The 22348-nt window shown below is 42.4% G+C and overlaps 1 protein-coding gene across 1 annotated transcript; it reads right to left on the bottom strand.

The window, feature by feature from the left end:
- Positions 1-1638: 1638 nt before the first annotated feature.
- On the bottom strand, positions 1639-11754 carry LOC122561615 (microsomal glutathione S-transferase 1-like). The gene is made up of 4 exons (XM_043713520.2): positions 11640-11754; positions 11238-11378; positions 9308-9408; positions 1639-2036 (listed from the first exon to the last, which is right to left on the bottom strand). The coding sequence occupies exons 2-4, from the start codon at positions 11352-11354 to the stop codon at positions 1790-1792; spliced, it is 465 nt and encodes a 154-aa protein (XP_043569455.2). The 5' UTR covers positions 11355-11378; positions 11640-11754; the 3' UTR covers positions 1639-1789.
- Positions 11755-22348: the final 10594 nt, after the last annotated feature.

Raw genomic sequence — 22348 nt, 5'->3', positions numbered from 1 at the left:
TTCCTTTGCCTGCAGACAAACTACTCCGATCAACCCCTTCACGCTCCTGTCTAATTCCATCAAAATTCACCTTGCCCTAATTTAAAACTTGAACCTGTGCACCAGTTTTGTCCCTCTTCAAAACCATTTTAAAATTAATAGAACTACGGTCATTGGTCCCAAATTGCTCTCCCCCTTGGCACCTGACCTGCCCTATTTCCCAAGAGTGCCTCTTCCTGAGTAGGACCCTCTATGTACTGCTTGAGGAAACTTTCCTGCCTTCACATAACAAACTCTACCCCACCTAAGGCCTTAATGCTCTGCAGTCCCAATGTTAGGAAAATTAAAATTCCCTCCTGTGACAACCCTTTTGCTCCTGCAAATTTCCTCAATCTCCCTGCATAGTTGTTCCTCTAATTCCCATTGAATATTTGGAGGCCTATAATACAACCCCAATAACTTCACTAACCCCATCTTATTTCTCAGTTCCACACACAAAGCCTCACTGGATGAGCCTTCAGTTATTTCATTTCTGATTACTGCTATGATACTCACCTTAATCAAAAATGCAACTCCCCCTCCCCTCCTTCCACCACCTCTGTCCCCCTAAAGCACCTATACGCTGGCACATTAAGCTGCTAGCTCTGACCCTCCCTTAGCCATGTTTCTGTAATGGCTATAATGTCTCAGTCCCACGTACCTATCCATGCCCTGAGTTCATTGGCCTTACCTGTCAGCCCCTTTGCATTGAAATAGATGCAATTTAATCCAACAGGCATTGCTTGCTCCCTGTTGTGTCCCAGCCTGACCTGTCTCTTCACTTTACTATTGCTGATTACTGTATCTCCTTCCAGCCTAGCCTTTGCCTACCTGCTGTTGGAGGATCCCAACTGCCCTGCCAATGTAGTTTATGTTTACCTAAAAGTTTACTGTTTATGGCTCATTTTCAAATAAGGAGTTCTTGTTCAAGAATACAGATATACAATCATGCTGAAGTGACAGAACACTCGACAGCACTAGAGTTTACAAGGTACTATGTTTTTAACAATTGCACTTTGCATGAAGACAACTTTTCTAATGATAAATGCAGTGTTGTAGATGGATGAAAGTGTGGTTTTCACACTATCATAAGGAGTCTTCACACAGCCATTTCTCTCCTGCAGACCAAATGACTGCAGCTGCAAGGATCAAAAGCTTACATAAGCATCAAATACACTAGAGTGTCGGATTCTCAAAAACCAACTTCTGGATCTTCAGTTAACTAGAGTTCAGCTCTAAGGCACTTGACTGAATGCTACATATTAGCCTACGCACATACCGAGTTTGAGCCACACGCATGTGATACGTGAACTGTTTGGCGAGCTGGCATGGACGAATTGGACCGAAGGGTCTGTTTCCGTGCTGTACATCTCTATGACTCTATGACTTGCACTTGGTTTGAAATTTGTAAGCTTGTACATTTAATGTCAAGTAGGCAATTGACATACAATGTATTTTCTGTTGCCCCACAAGTGAAACTGTGAAGAGTCTGTTGGGGACATGATGTAACATATGAAATGCTGGCCAACAAATCCCAAGAACTACAATAAAAAGCAGTATTTTTCACACAAACGGAAATTGATACCAGCTAATCACACATCCGGGCAAAACAAAAGAAAAAACTGATTTAGAATTTATTTTTTGTATTCACTGGTCTTCTGCATTTTCACATTTAATCATAAATCTTGCATCTTACATACACTTAGTGGTTTTAATAAATGCAAGAATAAAAACAAATCTAAAATGTGGGGTAAACAATTGTTGCTTTCACTCAAAGGTGCACTCCTGCCTTCAGCACTCTATAGACCATTGAAAAGGTCACTCCCATCCCCACTATCCAGCTCAAACCACGTGATGGCTGGGGAAGAGGAACCAGATAAGCAATGCTGTGGAAGATTCTGGAAGCAGCAAAGATTCTGAAGTGCATTACAGCTGTACTCAGGTCGGGGCCAGAGAGGGCATACAGCAGACCAATGCCTACGAATGGAACAATGTTCTCCAGGTCATTCCGATGACATCTACAGGGAGCATAAACAGGCAACAAATAATAGGAGTTGAGTTGAGCAAACATACGTTAACAATCCCATCCTTATGTTGAAGAAATATTTCATGGCTGAACTGCAATTTAAAGTTAGAATTAACACAGGAACGCTGAACAGTTCTACTGGCGTAATTTAGAATTAATGAAATTGGAGATTTGACAAGTTTTCAAGCTTGAAGTCAAAACAACTGCAGAAAGAATGTGTTGGGCATTAAGGTAATTGGTACAAATAATGTTATTATTATTCATTTCCTCAACTGTGTTTCTGTTCCCCCAACACCACATCACCCTTTAGTTAAATGTGCACAGTACACTGGCTGCGCCCAGCCAGCTCAGAGTCATCCGTGAAGTGAGGATAATCTGAATCCCCTGTTTATATATATATTTTAATTTATTTTATCAAGCTGTACAAAAGACAAACAATGAACAATAAACAGCAACTTACAGGGGAAAGGGGCAGCAAGGCCAAACCCCAAACCTCACTGTACATCTCCAATTCACAGGGAAATCCCGTCTCCCCAAATTAATCATTTACATATACATTAGAAATTGGTTCAAAAAAACAAAACTCTTTTAGTACACTGGTTGTAACATGTCAGACCTTAAGAATTTTAAGGTGATACTCCCTATAAGGCTCATGAGAAACTCACTAAACAATCTCCTTGTGGAGCTAGATGAATATGAGTTGCCTGGGTAACAGGCCCTGGCCTGCCCAGCTGGAACTCATCACCTGAGCCCTTTATAAAGCAGGCAGGCAAAAGTGAGGACTGCAGATGCTGGAAACCAGAGTTTAGATTAGAGTGGTGCTGGAAAAGCACAGCAGGTCAGGCTGCATCTGAGGAGCAGGAAAATCGACGTTTCGGGCAAAAGCCCTTCATCAGGAATCCCTTTATAAAGCAATCCAGCATGTGAGTACTTTCACTGATGGTGGTTACTTTATTTTGTACAAAAACTTTTTTAAAAATGTCATGGTGATTTTGGTAATGGTGAGGTCACTCGGTTGTGATTAAGAGCATTTCAGAATACAAAAAACAAAAAAACTAGGCCCAGGTGGACCATATATATATTATATAGTCTGTGGGTGATCACACCCCTTGGTAATTTATTTGAGAAATCCTTTGCTTTGTTTATGTTTCACTTCAGCCCTACCCTCCTGATCGTTGGGCACTGGCTGCAGAGGACGTGGGCGGATCAGAGGACCTCTTCATTGGTCTGCTCCTGGATCTGGCCATGAAGGCTATAAACAGGTCCAGGCAGCGAGCTGTGGAGGGGATCATCTCTGCCAACTGCCTGCACCTCATCCACGGTTATGCTCGTGCCTTTTCGTGTCCTTGGAGACGGAGCACAGTGTCCATCAACACTCTTGATGCACAGCAGGGGACAGTACCTTATTTTCCTCTCCAACTCCATTTTGATTTAGCGCCAGCCCTGCTCTCCTTACCTCCCCCTTACCTTTCAATGTTGATCATTTCCCTTAAATATCCAATTGAGTGATTTAGTGGTGGCGGCTAATGGATGAAGGAAAGAAGTCACGGTGATTTGCTGATGAGGAGGAAAAACTGATCTGTTGTATGTAAGAGCATTTCTGGATGTGAAATAAAATAAAGCAGACCAAGCTTTGATAGTTTGCATTGCCCTTAATGGGTCTTGCATGTCGTTATTCAATTGGTAACATGGGTGATTTACTGTTGGTGGTTCATAGGGAGAAAAATACCACAGTGATTGGGAAAAAATGTTTGGTTGTCTGGATATAAGGGGAAAAAAAGGAAAATAAACCACACCCAACTTTGTTGGATTGTATTGCTGTTAATGGACTGTGCAAGTAAAGCATTCAGTTGGAAACATGGCAGTAGTTAACAGAACGGACAATAAAATACTATGGTGATTTGGTAACGAGGGGGAAAAATAACCATTCAATTGTATGTGATAACTCTTCTGGATATATAAGAAAGAACTGCCTGCCCTGGGCTTGGACCAGCCTATATACACCATGAGAAGTGGCTCTGTTTTGGTTCTCAACAATAAACAAAATTCCTTTCCAGTCAAGCTTCCTGAGTTAATACAAACTCTGATCAAGTGCAGACTTGGGGTGGAGTCCGGTAATTAGCACTGGACCAGATTAGATATTTTTGTGGGCAGGTCTCAGATCTGCAACATATGTTGTTTTCAAGATAACCTTTTCCTAGAGCTGTACAAACTGACGAGTATTTATCTTATCAATACAAACCATAAAAATAACTATTTTGTTGGGTGTCTTTACATTTGAATAGAATATCTCACTAAGCCTTTTGTCAAGTGTAATAAATTAGGGAAATAACATACAGATTTGGATAATTGGTTTTACATATAAATATACACTCACACAACACAGAAACAGACCCTTTGATCCAACTTGACCATGCTGTCCAGGGTTCCCAAACCAAACTAGTCCCATTTGCCTGCGTGTGGCTCATACCTCTCTATACCTTTCCCATTTGTGTACCTATCCAAATGTCTTTTAAATGTTGTAACTATACCTGCATCTATCACTTCCTCTGGCAGTATGTTCCACATATGAACCAGCCTCGTTGTGAAAATGTTTCCCCTTGAGTCCTTTTTAAACTTTTCTCCTCTCACCTTAAAATTATACCTTCTAGTTTTGAATTGCCCCTCTCCAGAGAAAAGACTTTTGCTATTCACCTTACCTATACCTCTCATGATTTTAGAAACCTTTTGTAAGGTTTTGCCATCTCAACCTCCTATGCTCCAGTGAAAAAAGTCCCAATCTGTCCTTATAACTCAAGCCCTCCAGTCCTTGTAACATTCTTGTAAATTCTTTTTGCACCCTTGCCAACTTTAATAATATCATTACTATAGCAAGGCAACCACACACACATATGGATATATCTCTATCATGTGCTTGAATAAATTTCCCATAGTTAGATAAAGTATAAGTGATGCAAGTCTTGACTGATTAACTTGACTGACAAAACTTGCGGAGAAAGTGAGGTCTGCAGAAGCTGGAGATCAAAGTTGAAACTTTATTGCTGGAACAGCACAGCAGGTCAGGCAGCATCCAGGGAACAGGAGATTCGACGTTTCGGGCACAGGCCCTTCTTCAGGAAGAAGGGCCTGTGCCCGAAACGTCGAATCTCCTGTTCCCTGGATGCTGCCTGACCTGCTGTGCTGTTCCAGCAATAAAGTTTCAACTGACAAAACTTGCCACATGACATCTTTCTCATATCATATTAATCTTTTCCTGTTAAGTATCAGTAACGGTGAAATTAACCATAGAAGAATGTGAGTTGCATTTGTTCTCTGACTAGGAACAGACTCCCTCCAATTTATCTTTCAAGTGTCTTCATTTCTATTGGATGAGACAAACACTTGATCAGCAGAAAAGTACACCTTGGGACACGGGTATCCAGAGAGGGAAATTCTGGGATTGGTCAGTGCCACCATTCTGTTGGATATATTGATTCCCTGTGTGTTCCAAGTCTTCTTTCACAGGATTGATATGAATTTAGTTAAATTAAACCATTTACAATCAAACTAATCAAGCAGGGCTGAGCACTGGCCTGTTACTTGACTGTTATTAGGCAAAAAGGTCACCTTGCTCAATCACATCTATCTATTTTAGACCAGTGTTTAATCCATTAGCATTTTAGCTCAAGGTACCAAGTGGATCAATTCCACCCAGGAATATTGATGTTACCTCCAGTTGATGATCTGGTTCATAAGAAGCAACTTCAAACATAGCTAAAGTCTACTTAGTGACCGATCCAACAATCCAGGCTCCTGGTTTTGATCTTTCAACTTATCTGTAGTTAAAACCCAACAGCTTCTGCAACAGAATACTTAGAACTGCTGCAAATGGATAGCAATGGGGTATTTGTGGCATTCCATTTCGCTGGTCTAGCCAATTAGGAACCATGTAGATGTAGCTTACAAGCATATGGCCTATCAGCTTCTTTATAGTTTTAACAAGTAGAGCCATACAATAAAATATTTCTAGACCAATTTGTTTGGAGTTGTTATCATACACCTAAGGAGCAGGTGGGACTTGAACCCCAGCCCCCTGGTTCAGAGGTAAGGACATTACCACTGTATCACAAGAGCCCTTAAGTAATAGTCAGTTTGTGTTTTATTTGCAGTTCAACTTTTTTAGTTGAACCTGTTATAACCGGATATAATCTGCTTTACACAGCTATGGAATGGTTAATACACTAAGTAGCAGTTGACTTAACGTCGATGCAAATGCAGTCACAGTTTTGAAATTAGAAACCAGTAAAAACAAAAGACATGAACCGTGTAAAGTTAATCTTCACAAAAATAGTGCAACTCAGAAATCACCCAGCTAGTTTCTCTTTCTGTGGCCGGTCTTGCGTCCATGCACAGAGGAGGGGTGGGCCACTAAAACCTGCCTGGGACACTGACCCACCAGTGTGAAACTGCATCCCAGCTGGTTGCTTTTAATCAGAGTGAACAAGGCACTAAAATATCCGGCACCAGCACTTCCGGGATCCATCCACCTCTACTCCTCCATTCCCCCACAATTTCCATGCGCCCCCCCCCCCCCCCCACACAACTCCAAACCCCTTTCCCGGATGGACCTGTAGATCCTGCCTTTGGTGTCTGATAATGGAGAGGACAGCTCAAGATCTCAACCGGATTCTTTCCTCAGTTGTGAGGTTGCACCTAAAATACTGTGTATTGTTTTGTTCTTATCTGGGGAAGATTTGCCATATAGGGAAAGCGGTTGAGGCCAAAACATTGAGTGTTTTCAGGGAGAAGTCAGATATAGGGTCTGAGGGCGCCAGGTATCAAAGGGTATAGGGATTAAGTGGGAACTGATACTACACTGGAGGATAAGCTGTGATCGTATTGAATGGTGGAGCAAGCTCAAAGGACTGAATAAGTCTACTTTCTAAGTTCCTACGATCAATGGAGGTTCGCCATTGGATGGCGAGATGGGGAGAGCTTGCAGAAATCGGCTCTGTATTCCCAAAAGATCCAAAGAATAAGAGGTGATCTCATTGAAACTTATAAAAGTTATAAATTAAACTTATAAATTCTTCTAGGGTGCGAAAAGCTGGATGTACCCTGTTATCACTGGCTGGTGACTCCATAACAGGGGACATAATGTCAGAATAAAAGGAAGGGCTCTCGTAGCGCAGTGCTTCTTCCATTACCTCTGAACCAGGACGTCCAGGTTCACGTCCCACCAGCCCCAGAGGTAAGTAATGAAAACTGAAAGAATGGAGGATGCTGCAGATCAGAAATAAAAACAGAAATTGCTGGATAAGCTTGGCAGCATCTGTGAATAGAAATCAGCATTAATGTTTTGGTTCCGGTGAGCCTTCCTCAGAGTAATGAGCCAATTTAAAAGTAGCTCTGAATGGAGGAGAGACCATTTAAGATAGAGAGGAACAGGATTTTCTTCACTGAGGTGACGGCGAATCTTTGGAATACTCTCCCCCACAATACTACAGAATTCAGTCACTGAGCAGGCTCAAGTCAGGAATCATAAGTTTTTGGAGATTAATGACATTAAAGGATATGGAAATAGTACAGGAAAATAGCATAGAGTTAGAAGGTCAGCTATGATCTAGTTGATAGTGGGGATAGGCCCAATTAACTGAATGGTTAACTCCATTTCCTATGCCCTATGATCCTTTCTAATTTGAAAGCTTGAGATAAGCAAATTCTTAATGAAACATAACAGCAAAGAGCAGGGGAAAGTTAATACAACATTCAGGGTATAACAGTCAAAAACATACCCCTCACATTTAGATTCCTCTTAGAAATATGAAACAAAAACTTAATAGACTCTTAATAGAATCCCTGCATATACAGAGGACACACAACGCATGTAGGGACAGCCTCTCACTAAAACGTCATTACCACCACTTTGAAGATCCCTGAATATCTGTCGGCCTATTAAATCTCAGATGTTTTGACATGGAGATAATATTAATATTTTCTCTGCAACCCTATCAAAAAGTGTAAAATTTGCCACCCACAAAGTAAAGAGCATTCACACCTCCTCACAGAACTTGCACTTTCTAAATCAGAACCTGCATTTCTGTATGCCTTTAACATAATAAAACATCCTGAGATTGGCATGGTGGCTCAGTGGTTAGCACTGTTACCTCACAGCAGCAGGGACCTGGGTTCAATTCCAGCCTCAGGCAATTGTCTGTGTGGAGTTTGCACATTCTCTTTTTAGCAAAATGCAGGTGATGATAACTACCACTTTAACAATTTAAAATCTGTTTCTGTGATGCATTCTCAATTGGTTTTGTTAAGACAGAATGAAAAATATTCTTGACAGCAAAATAACTGCCATAATTATCAGTGAGTGAGGTTTCTTTCTATATTTAATTGTAGGATTTTTTCCAATGCCTAAGTAAAGAAAAACATCCTGAGATGCTTCATAATGGCGTCAAAATGAAAATTCACACAGAACTAAAGAAGGAGACAGTAAGACCAAAGCAGTCGTATACGCAAGACTGAAGAAGAGTGTAGTTCCAGTCATTGTCACATAGCAGTTTCAGACATTATTTAACTCAATATGGTGGCTCAGTGGTTAACACTGCTGCCTCAGAGCACCAGGGATCCAGATGTGAGTCCACCCTCAGGCAACTGTCTGTGTGGAGTTTGCACATTCTCCCCATGTCTTCGTGGGTTTCATCCAGGTGCTCTGGTTTCCTCTCATAGTCCAAATATGTGCAGGTTAGATGGACTGGCCATGCTAAATCACCCATCGTATCCGGGGATGTACAGGCTAGCTAAATTAGCCATGGGAAATGCAGGGGTAGAGTAGTTGGATGGGATGCTCTTTGGAGGGTCAGTATGGACTCAATGGGCCAAGTGGCCTGCCTCCACACTTTAGGGATTCCATGTTTGTTCCTCAAGAGTCTGCCACCAGCCAAAATGGCTTGCCCAAAAGGGAGTCAGCAAAACCCAACCAAAACCTCATCCATTTATACAACACATGAAAGGCTTGCTCAATGGTGCAAAGAGAAATGTCAGCCCTGTAACCTGATTATGTAACCAACATAAAAGTTATATTCCTTATTAAAGTTCAACAAATACTTATAGATAAATAATTCTATCAAAACACTAAATGCGTAATAAATAAGAAATAGAGGTTGCAGATGCTAAACAGCTATTAGTTTGCTATAAAAACGGATCACAGCAAATTGAGATTAGTCATGGGCATGAGATACGTTGACATCATTATGTTCTTTGGTCCACAAATCTCACCTTCTCACACGCTCCACATAAGGGTCTGTCCTCATTAATTTCCTTTTTGATTCTTCATCCGTTGCACCATGTGCCCAAGCATCTTCAGCACTGACAAATGCCTGTTCACAAACAGATTATAACACATCATCCACTAACAGTTTAGACCTCATCTTATATAAGTGGACTGGTCTCCAAAGTATAAACTATTTCTCATGACAGGCACATCAAAATTGGGGTTTGTGTTCTGCTAGCTCGTGGAAGAAATCCAGTTTTCAGTTCAAGAGGCACAGGAGCTATTTGTGAATAAACAATTAATTTTATGAACCACTAGTTTAAAAACCCGATTATTTGGGCATACAACTCTAACTTGGTGCATTCAAATCATGCAAGTATCTTATTCATTCAATAAAATAAATCACAAATGCAACCGATCTTCTTGCTGATCTTTATAAAGTAATGTTCCAGCCCCTAGTTAGTCAGCTTTTTGATTTATAAGGGAGTCCAAGGCTTTGAGGAGCAAACAGGAGAGTGGAATTAAGACCACAATCAAATCAACCATAATCCTATTCAGTGGCACAGCAGACTCAAGGGTCCAATGGCCGACTCCTGTTCCTGTTTCTGATGTAAAAGGAACAGCTGGGAATTTCAGAGCAGCCTGTGACTAGTGAAGTCCCACAGTGGTCAGTGTTGGGACCATAACTGCTCACATTATACATTAATAATCTGGATAAAGGAACTGAGGTTTTGTTTTCCTTATTTTCATTGTTGCTAACTTTGCAAATGACAAAGATATTTGGAGGTACAGGTAGCGTTGAGGAAGTGGAGAGGCTGCAGAAGGACTTGGACAGATTAGGAGAGTGGGCAAAGAAGTGGCAGATAGAGTACAAAGTGGGAAAGTGTGAGCTTATACACTTTGGTGAGATGAATAGAGGCATAGACTGTTTTATAAATGGAGAAAGCTTTGGAAATCTGAAGCATGAAGTGACTGAGCAGTCTTCACTCAGGATTCTCTTATGGTTAACATGCAGATTCAGTTGGCAGTTAGGAAGGCAAATACAATGTTGGCATTCATTTTTAGAGAGAAAGTGAGGGCTGCAGATGCTGGAGATCAGAGCTGAAAATGTGTTGCTGGAAAAGCGCAGCAGGTCAGGCAGCATCCAAGGAACAGGAGAATCGACGTTTCGGGCATAAGCCCTTCCTGAAGGGCTGACCTGCTGCGCTTTTCCAGCAACACATTTTCAGCATTCATTTTTAGAGGGCTAGAATACAAGAGCAGAGATGTACTGCTGAGATTGTATAAGGCTCTGATCAGACCACGTTTGAAACACGATGAACGACTTCATCAGGACCACGAAGGGGTGACGTCAAGGTATCAGAGAGAGTGTGCTAACCTTCCAACAATTCATCTACTCCACCCTCAAGCAACACCAAAATTGGACTTAGCAGTTATATCTGAATCCACCAGAGCAGGAAGGAAGCAAGTCTTCCATTTTCATGGACCGTCTCAGAGGAACAGCTAAAACAGAAATTGCTGGGAAAACTCAGCATCTGTGGAGACAAATCGGAGTTGATGTTTCAGATCAGACTGGCAGCAGTTCTGAGGAAACGAACTGGATCTGAAACATTAACCCTGCTTCCTCTCCACAGATGCTGAGTTATCCCAGCAATTTCAGTTTTTGTTTCTGATTTCCAGCATCTGCAGTTGCTTGGGTGCTTTCTTTTTTCTTTAAAAAGGAGGAGCTGCTAGCCCAGAGGATACCATTTTAGCCATGCCTCTACTGGCAATGCAAAACACTTGCAAGCATCCAATTCTAGGAAAATAACCAAAGGAAATACAGCAGTCAGAGGGGGAGATCGACGAGGGTGGTGTGTGTGTGAGAGAGAGAGAGGGAGGGACGGTTAGGTGCCATCTTAACTCAGCTCCTTTCAGTCTGGCTGTTAGATTTACCTTCCGTGTGACTCTGAAGTATCCAGTCAGGGGTCCCATCAGCAGCATCTTCAGCAGCACAATGGTGCTGTAGGTAGAGTAAGCGAGGAACACCTCGCTGCTAAACACCTCGGACATTTCCAAACCCTGGAGTGGACACGGCTAGAAAAAAAAAGTGGTTAAAAAATGCACTGAAGACAAAACCCAGAATGTATCAAATATAGTCTTGCATTGCTATAGCGCCTTTCACCCCCAACGTGCTCTGCAGTAAGTCTTTTTTTAAGTGCAAGATCTTCAAATGGGAAATGAATGAAACTGAAGTCGCGTTAAACCCTCGAACAAGCTACCAGTTTGTAAAATAGTACTTACAACAATTAAAGACTAAATTGCCTCTTCCATCCTTTATATAAATAATGAACCCACCTAAATACAGCCTTCCGTCTGTGCCCTGCTGTTCCAGCTCCTGAACTCGCTGTAACTTTACTGAGAAGGTGGAGCAGCTACAGGAACGGACTGGCCTGGGGCGGGTCTGTTTGCGCCTCCCATTAAACACCAGAGAGTATTTCTCTCAGCTTCACTTTGCAGGTCGAGTTTTTTTTTCTCAGGATCTGCAATTTGTTTCCTTAATTTAGGCACTGCATTCATGCAAATGACTGGCGCACAGATAAGAGGAATAATGGGGAAATCGGTCCACAAAAGGAAATAAGGGAGCAAACAAAAACAGAAATTGCTGGAAAAGCTCAACAGGTCTGGCAGCATCTGTAGAGAGACGTCAGAGTTAGTTTCGGGTCCAGTGACCCTTCCTCAGAACTGGGAAGGAGGTAGAATCTTAGAATCCCTACAGTGTGAAAGCAGGCCATTCTGTCCATCGATTGCGCACAGACCCTCCAAAAACCATCCCATCCCATTACCCTGCATTTCCTATGGCTAATGCACCTAGCTTGCACATCCCAGGACACCATGGGCAATTTGGCATTGCCAATCCACCTAACCTACACATCTTTGGACTGTGGGAGGAAACTAGAACACCTGCAGATACAGGGAGAATGTGCATACAGTCACTTAAGGATGGAATCGAACCTGGGTTCCTGGCACTGTGAAACTAACCACCATTCCACCTTCTAAAATGGTGGCATTGGGAGACTATGGGTTTGGAGGCAGTGGGGGGGGGGGGGGGGTCACCAGGTAAGGTGAGGTTAGCGACTGCAGTAGGTGCAATGTCTGATGGTGGGGTCATGGTCCAGAGGGAGATAGGAGGAGGTATCTGAAAACTGGCACTCAGTCTCCATAATATAGAGGTCAGTACACCAGACTACAACAGCATCATCCTTATCAGCACGGGCTTAATTGCAAAGTCAAGGTTGGATGTGAGAGCACAGTGTAGTCAATTCATGGGATTACAGGTTGGACTGGGTGACGAGAGGGGCAGAGGAATTGAGGTGACCAGTGTCACTTGAACAGATCGAGTGAACGTAAAAGGCCAGAGGGAGGGGTCTGGGTGAATGGAGGGCGTTGGAGCTGGGTGAAGGAGTCTGTGGGACGGGGAGAGGACCCTTGGCCAAAAAAATGGGCAGGGAGGCGAAGGCGATGGAAGAAGTCATGTCGTGCCTGAAATTCATTCAGTCAGAGGGATAAAACAGACCTTTGCTGAGTACAAAATGTTCAGCATTGGAGAGCAGAATGTTGGGAGGGATAGCAAATATGCAGCAGCAGGTGGGGTTGGGAGAATGGATGAAATCAGAGGGAAGGGGGACTGGAGGAAGGTTCTGGAAGGCCGTGGTCATCTCTGAGTTGTTGCATCTTGTGTTCCTTGGTGCCTGAAGGGAAAGGCAAAAGTTTTTTATTAGCAGGTCAAATATGCCAGAGGATGAAATGGAACTTGGGAGCAGTGCAGCTCTGAGCCAACGTGAGATGGTGCTGTTAGAGAGACAGGTTGAGAGTGTACATATGATGATTCATGGCATTAAGTGTGGATCTCAGGATGCAGTGAGAGCAGCTGTCTGTGGAACATTGAGCACCATGGGAATCCCAGTGATCCTGGGTGGATTCAAAACACGAGGGATGAAACTTGAGTTGGAATCCACATGGGGTGAGGCTGAGCCAGAGGCAGTCCAGAGGAACATGATGGGGCTGTAGAAATGAGTGTTAGCAAACACCTTATCAAACACCAGGAGCGACAATGAAATTAATGTCAGTGGATGAGAAAACAAACTGGATTGGAAATCCTGTCGGAGAGAGGAACAGAACTTCTTCAAGGTGGGCATATCTGGAAGAGATGTAGCAGTGGGTTGAATGCTAAATAAAAAACACAGAAACTGCAGATTCTGTAAATCAGAAACAAAACTAGAAACTGCTGGAAAAGCTCAGCAAGCCTGGCAGCATCTGTGGTGAGAAAGCAGAGTTAACATTTCAGGCCCAGTGACCCTTCCTCAGGACATAAGCGAACGAAAGGCTACAGCAATCTGTGAGAGCTCTTGCGGTGCAGTGATAGTGTCCCTATGCCTAGTCCAAGTTCTGTCTGCTCCAGAGATGTATCATAGCATATCTGAATAGGTTAAGTTTTTTTAAAATTTAGTCATTAATCAAGGAGATAAAGCTATTTTAGGGACTTTTTCAGCTCTGTGGCAATGTCCCTACCTCGAGGCTGGAATGCTTAGGTTCAAGTCCCACCTGTTCTAGAGTGGTGTAATAACATCTCTGAACACAGTCATTCGAAAATATCCACAGGAAACTGGGAGAACGAATATCAGAAATCTCAGGAGGGCCACTATCAGTCATTGGTGTGGACAGGATGTAAAGATTCAATTCAGTGCAGAGTATTCTCACGTGTTACAAAGCCAGCAACTACAGCCTCACAGACTAAAGGAACAACAGCATCTCAAACAAGGCAGAAAGTACACCTTTAAAGTTTGGAATGAACAGAGGAATGGGATTGGGCCCTTTCAGTCTGCTTTACCATTCCAAAACATAATGGCTGACCTGGGTGTGGTCTCAAACTTCACAAAGCAAAAGATAATTAAAACTCTGTGCTTTAAAGTTTCCCTATAGTAGTGCAGAAACTTAATTTCAGAAGTAATTCATTGGTATTTTGGAGTCTTGCCTCCAGTCCTGGGTGACACACATTAAGAAAGATGTGAAGGCATTAGAGAGACTGAAGAAAAGATTTCCAACAATAAGGGTCTTCACTGAAATAGAAAGATTGGAGAGCTCAGGATTGTCTTCCTTGGAGAAAAAAGAGGTTTAGAAAAAGTTTGAAAGGGATGCTCATAATCCTAAGGAGTCTGGACATACCTGACAGGGAGAAAATGGCCCATGTATTTCAATGGTCAGGAGTTGTTGAAGTATCGTAGACTGGAATTGAGTACTAGGATCACGTGAGATCTCAAGCACAGCCCATGCTGTAGGAATTGCTTGGAAATTAAGTTTCCTGATGGGCAGTTCGCCTGTATCTGAACCCCTTCAATAAAAGTCTCCTAATGTCGGAGAATTCAGAGGATTCTGACTTACTAAAGATTAATAAGATTATCCAGGAAAGGTTAGAGGTTTTTAAACAGAGAAGAGTCGAAAGTGAGGTGCTGGAAAAGCACAACAGGTCAGGCAGCATTAGAGGAGCAGGTGAATTCATGTTTTGGGCATAAGCCCTTCATCAGGAATCAGGAATAAACCAAGTCTAGTCTGTGGATAAACTTACACTAATCCCCCAACTCATCACTTGTAACTCCCACTACGCCTCCCTCGATCCCTCAACTGATACCCTGCATACCCAGACCTAACTGTACTCACCTTCTAGCTGACTCTGGTTCCTCCACTGCCCACCTGGCTGCACTCCACCCCCACCCCGGTTAATGCAAGCACTTCTCCCCCACCAACCCAACTTGGTCATGCTGAAGCCTACCACCTTGTTTCTACAACTGATGCAATCTCACTCAAACCCCTCTCCGTACCAATTCTAAGCATCCATAAGGCACACTAATCCTTCATTTGCCTACCACCTGGCCTCTCCTAACCCAACTGCCAATATACCACTTAGTACCCTACTTAATGGGCACATTAACCTCTTACTTACCCATTTGGTATTCTATACCTTCATTTACCTAGGTGCACTTACCTTGCCTGAGTTGCTTTTAAATTGCCTTGGTGACCTTTGACTTCTGAAATTTGGCAGCAGTTATCATGAATAAGGGCTTGGCTTGCAACATTGCTCCTGCACTACGTGGATCTCTCACTGGTTACTTCCAATGGGTGCATTCAGGACAGGCTAGGATCTGGGTCTTGGCTGAAAAATATCCAACAAGTAAATAGATAATTGAAAAGACAATTACAGTTAGTCAAATCTGAGGAGAAAGATTTAAAACAGATCTAAGGGGCAACCTTTTTCAAGCAGAGGGTGGTGTGTATTTGGAATGAGCTGCTAGAGGAAGTGGTAGAGGCTGGTATAATTAGAACATTTAAAAAGCATCTGGATGGGTATATGAATAGGAAGGGTTTGGAGGGATATGGGCCAAGTGCTGGCGGGTGGGACCAGATTAATTTAGGATATCTGGTCAGCATGGACAAGTTAGATTAAAGGGTTTGCTTCCATGCCGTACAACTCTATGACTCTATGTTCCAATGGTAATCAGAATGTATGGGCCATTGTTCCCATTGCTGAGAAAATTAAGAAGCAGTCAACATAGATTTCAGATGCTCAAAATACAAGAGAAAGTCAGCAAGTCTGGTAGCATCCTTGGAGAGAGAGAAAGAAACTGAGTTATTCTTTCTCGTCCAGTTAGAGTTCTTCTTCGCTTTTTGATGCAGCAAGTGGTTAAGATAGGGAATGCAGTGCCTGACAGTGAGGCACAGGTAGGCTTAGTCAAGACATTCAAGAAGGAATTGGATTATTGTCAGAAAAGGACGGGCATGCAGAGCTACAGAGAGATGGAAGTATAGCTTCAGGTGAATTGTTGTTTTGTACACCCAGCGCAGACACTACTGAATGGCCTTCTGTGTTATGATTATTCTGTAAAGTCTTCAAAGAGCTTTGAGATGTTCTGATACTGAAATGTCTTGAATAATTACAAGTCTTTTTTTCTCTTCGTTAGGATGATCAATATAAAAATAAGGACCTGATACTGAATTTCTCCAAGATATTGGGTTGGCCACGTTCAGAATCTTATCTACAAGTCTGGCCAATTCATCGCTGATTTGCAAAATCTATCAAAAGATGTTTCACCAAATGTGAAATGAAAATGAACTTTCATCCAAAACGTTAGTTTACTCAGATGCTACCTGACCTGATGTGCATTTACAACACTCTCTGGTTTTGTTTGTTTCAAGTTTGCAGCATCTGAATTGCTTTGTATTTCACCAACAAAATTATGAGGGGCATGGATAGGGTAAATAGGCAAAGTCTTTTCCCTGGGGTCAGGGAGTCCAAAACTAGAGGGCATAGGTTTAGGGTGAGAAGGGAAAAATATAAAAAAGACCTAAGAGGCAACTTTTTCTCACAGAGGGTGGTACGGGTATGAAATGAGCTGCCAGAGGAAGTGGTGGAGGCTGGTACAATTGCAACATTTAAGAGGCGTTTGGATGGGTATATGAATAGGAAGGGTTTGGAGGGATATGGGCCGGGTGCTGGCAGGTGGGACTAGATTGGGTTGTGATATCTGGTCGGCATGGACGGGTTGGACCGAAGAGTCTGTTTCCATGCTGTACATCTCTATGACTCTATGACCAACAATACCCTCCAAAATAGATACTGTCGATCACAGTTCACAATCCCCGTTTGAAGTAATGAAGAATCCTTCCAAAAATGACAGTCGATTTATGCGCTAAGTACAAAATGTAAACTGTTGGTTTTAGTGCATGCATTTTGAAATCTTAAAGAAAAACAGACCAGTAATTCAAATTAAATCAACGGGATGCACTTTATTGAGCAAATTAATTTTATGAGGATAGAAATGCCTTTAACAACACTCAAAAAAATTTAAAACAGTAAAATTCATTTCATTCAGTACCCAATACAATTTAAACATTGAGGTCTTTTGATAGTTTGAATTATATTGGACCTCTGTCACAACATTGGACATTTGTGATCCATAGAGTGACTACAGCAACTGGTATTCTGATATTGTTAGTGCTTGATTTAGCCCACTAGAGTACATTCCATGTGAGAGTGTAATTGCTGGATGATTTGTGAAGGCCCATTCTGATGTATGCTTCTTAAGATCAGGCCAGTGGTTGATCTGTGTTCCCATGTGCATTTGGTGTTGAGCATCTCCTTCAGGAGGATTCCTTCTTCCATTCTCACCTGAGTCCAATTCCCTCAGTGAAGTACAATTAAAACAAGTGTTCATAATTTACTCCTAATGCTAAAGAACCAGAAATAACTGCACCAAGACAAGTATCCCATCACAAAGTCACCCTTTATTTCTTGTGCACAGTATGTCACCTTAACTGAGGAGATTCTGATCTCTTAGTTATATTGGCACTTTGGGCACTGTCCCACCAACACAGCTATGTTGGCATCCAATCCCGGCCATCAGACCTATCTTCTTGCTAGTAACTTCATTTTGGAAACTCCTCGATGACCCTGGGGGGTTTCAGCCGATATCTGATAGCAACCTACACTCGGGACAATCACCCTTGCTCCCCTTGGTAATATGTTGTCCTCCACAGTGATCTGGTCTTGCTGGGTCCAGAAAGGTTTCAATTCTGGTTACGATGGCCCTTCAGTTTCCCCATTACCACCAGTTGCTTTAGTTTCGCTAGGACAGGGTTTTTTCAGGTCCACAGTCAGATGTTGTCAGCGGTGACTGAAAGGGTGTCCAGTAAGTTTAAAACCAAAACGGGCCATTCTAGGGGAAGCACCACCAGTTGAGTATTTGCCAGTGGGAGCCAGCTCAAGGCATCTGCATTAGTCACTTGGCTTCCTGGATGGTGTTCTAACTTATACATGTACACACTGAGAATAAGGATCCAACACTGAATTCTGCTGGAAGCTATGCGCGGCACCACCTTGTCTTCCTTCAGTAGCCCTAGGAGGGGCTTGTGACCTGTTACTATGACAAATTCCAATCCATAAAGGTACCGGCAGAATGTCCGCAGACCAAAGATGACTGCCAGACCTTCCTTCTCTATTTGGGCATGTTTGTGTTTGGCATCAGCCAGAGTCCAGGATCTATAGGCTATAGGGCATTCTGAGGTTGTAAAGTGGAGGCTGCCTCCTAATTTGATTAAAGCATTTCTTCCAGAGAAAGGCAGCGGGGTTGTGAATGTATGTGTGACATATGGGCCTAAACATGATTTGGCACCAAAAGAATGGGGTCATCTTATGTGCTGGGTTATTCATACATCACAACCTCCGGTAGCAGGCTTTGTTTTCTGATTGTTTTGTTTCATGTGAACTGAATTAAAATTCTCAAATTGCCAACTCAAATTCTCAGAGGTATTAGAACATACCTGTAGTCCAACAATAGAACTGTTGCAAAACCAAACAGCAATCGAATGTGTTTGTCATTGGCTTTCTTCCCATTTTTTCTCATGGACTGTGAGCATCAATGGGGAATTCCAGCATTGGCTGCTCATACCTGAACACACTTGCCAAGTTGGTAGGGAGCTACTGTCTTGAGCCGTTACAGTACTTCTGCTGTAGGTACATATACCCCCAGTGCTGTTAGGGTGGGCGTTCAGGATTTTGACCCCAGTGAAAGTGAAGGAACAGCGATATTGGTCCAAGCTAAATTTGTTCATTCCTAGCCTCACGCTTCCATTCGTGGCAAATACAGGAGCACAAATTCTGAATCATATGAAACACAATAGCTTTTTTGAAACACAGCAAAATGCTGGGCAAGTCTGAACAATCGTGTAACAAGAAACAGGCGATGTGAGATAAACAAGGATGCAGCCAAAGAAGCATGTCCTGAGATGCAAATTAGTTAAAACCTGGAACAAATATTTGCTACTGATCTCAAACTGAGCATCCTATCAATGCATCTTACACAACTGATGCGTAATAGGAAAAGCTCTGCACACTCGTATTAGATTAGGTCCCCTCCAGTGTGGAAACAGGTCCTTCGGCCCAACAAGTCCACACTGACCCTCCAAAGAGTAACCTACCCATTTCCCTCTGAATGATGCACCTAACACTATGGGCAATTTAACATGGCCAATTCATCTAGCCTGCACATCTTTGGACCGTGGGAGGAAACCAGAGCACCCAGAGGAAACCCCTACAGACAGAGGGAGAATGCACAAACTCCACACAGACAGTCGCCCAAAGCTGGAATTGAACCCAGGTCCCTGGCATTGTGAGGCAGCAGTGCTGACCATTGAGCCATCATGCTGCCCCATATGATGCAAAAATATACAATCATCTGTAGACTTAAAACAGTTATGCACCACTAACTAAGCCAGTGGCATTCTATTCTGAGAGTTCTGAAGCACTTTGTGTTATTATTTTGTGGGATGAGAGCGTTGCTGGCTAGACCAGTATTTCTTCCCTGTCCATAACTACTCTTGAGAAATTGAACTTTTACAGTCCAGATTGTGTCAGTATACCCAAAGTACAGTTAGCAAGGCAATTCCAGGATCAGTCTGGACATAGCAGATAGGGAGAAACTGTTCCTATCAATCAAAGGACACAGTTTCAATGTAATTCGCAAACAAGGTCAAGGAGAAATATGGGAAATCCCCATCCATTTTTTCAGAGTGTAGCAGAGGCAGGTTTAAATAAGGTACTCAAGAGGGAATTGGCTTTTTATCTGTAAAAGAAACATTTCTGTGGCTACAAAGCGAAGAGGGAATGGCTCTAAGTGACGTGCTCCTTCAGGGAACCACACAGTCACAATGGACTAACTAGCCCCCTTCTGTGCTGTGACCATTCAATGATATTGACCCAGCCACAGTGAAGGAATACGATACAGACCCAAATCTGTATGGTACGTGAAGATGCAAGTCATGGTGTTCCCATTTCTCTGCTGTCTTTGTCTTTCTGAGATGCTTCAGAAGAAATTCTTGACAGAGCCTTACCAAATTGCTACAATGCATCTTGTGTGATGGAGGTGGTGGGAGTGAATATTTAATTCTTTTTGGATGACCCACTGATCAAGCAGGTTTTTTGTTCCTGGAGAAGACCATGGAACTTAGGAGCATTAATGAGCCATTCAGCCCACCCAGACTGCTCTACCATTCAATGATATCATGGCTGATCTGATACCCCTTAAATCCATTTTCTTGCCTTTTCCCCATAACTCTTGATTCTCTTTTTGGTTTAAAATCTGATCATTCCAGCCTTGAATATATTTAATTACCTTGCCTCTACTGAAAGGAATGCCTCAGATTCATCATAGTCAGAGAGAAATAATTACTCTTCATCATCCCTGTCTTAAATGGCCAACTCCTTACTCTGAGATTATATCCTCTTGTCCTAGACTTTCCCACAAGGTGAAATAACCTCTCTACATCCACCCTGTCAAGCCCCCTAAGAACCTTATATGCTTCAAAAGATCTCATCTCATTTGTCTGAATTCCAATGAATTAAAATCCAACCTACCCAACCTCTCCTCATAAGTAATCCCTCCATATCCACGATCAACCGAGTGAGACTTCTCTACACTGCCTCAAACAGCAGTGTATCTTTCTTTATATAAGGGACAAGAACTGTTCACAGTATTCCAGCTGTGTTCTGACCAATACCTTGTATAGTTTTAGCAACACCTGCCTATTTTTAGACTCCATTCCCTTTGAAATAAAGGCCAGTATTCCATTTGCCTTCCCTATTATCCACTGAACTTGAATGCTATTGTTTTGTAATTCATACACTGGGACCCCCAAATTGCACAGTGCTGTAGCTTTCAGCAGTCTTTCCCCATTCCCCATGTATCTCTCTAGACTCCTAGTATCATCCTCACGTCTTGTCTTCCCATTTATTTTTGTGTCATCCACAAACTTCACTTCCATCATCTAAATTGTGAATGCATATTGTAAATAATTGTGTCCCCAGCACTGTATATTGTGGCACTCCACTAGTTACAGATTGCTGTCCTGAAAATGCTCCATTTATCCCAACCCTTTCTCTTCCATTAGTTAGTCAATGTTCTATCCATGTTAACATACTAGCCCCAACCTCATGGGCTCTTATCTTATTCATTAGCCCTGTGTGTGCTACCTTATTGAATGCCTTTTGAAATTCAAATACATTACATCTATTGGTTTTCCTTTATCTACCTTGCTTGTTACCTCCTCAAAGAACTATATTAAATTCATTAGGCATGATTTTCTCTTCATGAAGGCGTGATTACTCTGTTTGATTAAGTGATGTGTTTCTAAATGCTCTGCTAATGAATCTTTTTATAATAGACTTGATCATTTTCCAATCAACAGATGGTAAGCTAATTGGTCTGTATTTACCTGCTTTATTGTATCTCTCCCTTTTAGAATATGGGTGATCATACTCATAGAAACGTAGAGGTCTACAGCACGGAAAAAGGCGGTTTGGCTCATCGAGTCCACTCCGATCAAAAACAATCACCTTTCTATTCTAAGCGTATTTCCTGCAGACGGCCCATTGCCTTGAATGCCTTGGCATTGCAAGTGCTGGAGTACTTCTTGAGTGTTGTTAGAGCTACACTCACCCAGGTAAGTGCAGAGAATTCCATCACAGCACTGGCTTCATTGTCATGCTAACATTTCTTACCCAAGCCTGCTGCAGCGTTCCAGTGAATCACATTGTAAACTAAAAGGTCAGCACCTTATTTTCCAGTTCTCAACATTGAGTTCAATTGCTTCAGACTATGAACTCTGCCTCCATTTTGATCACTGCCCTCCATTCATGCCTTGGTGGCATGGGTTTGCTCTCAAAGAAGAGTTGATTTATTTTCTGCTACAAATGCCTTTGCCCTTTGCTCTAGAGCACCTTCACCAACTGTTTCCACCTCCTCCTTTATTTACAACATAATCTCCCACTTCCCTTTTGTTATGAAGAAGAGTCATACCAGACTTGAAATATTAACGATTTCTCTTTCCACAAATGCTGCCAGACCTGCTGAACTTTTCCAGCACTTTCTATTTTTGTTTTACTTCACACCTTTGACTTGTGACTTGTAGATGGCTTTGGAGAGTCAAGACGTAATCTATTTGCTGCAGAACCCCTA

The sequence above is a fragment of the Chiloscyllium plagiosum genome, unplaced genomic scaffold (assembly GCF_037043375.1).
Source record: "Chiloscyllium plagiosum isolate Xiang-an unplaced genomic scaffold, Cpla_swu_hap1 HiC_scaffold_23, whole genome shotgun sequence".
Classification (NCBI taxonomy): domain Eukaryota; kingdom Metazoa; phylum Chordata; class Chondrichthyes; order Orectolobiformes; family Hemiscylliidae; genus Chiloscyllium; species Chiloscyllium plagiosum.
Note: the sequence above shows the minus strand (reverse complement) of the source record. Positions and strands in the feature narration are given on the sequence as shown.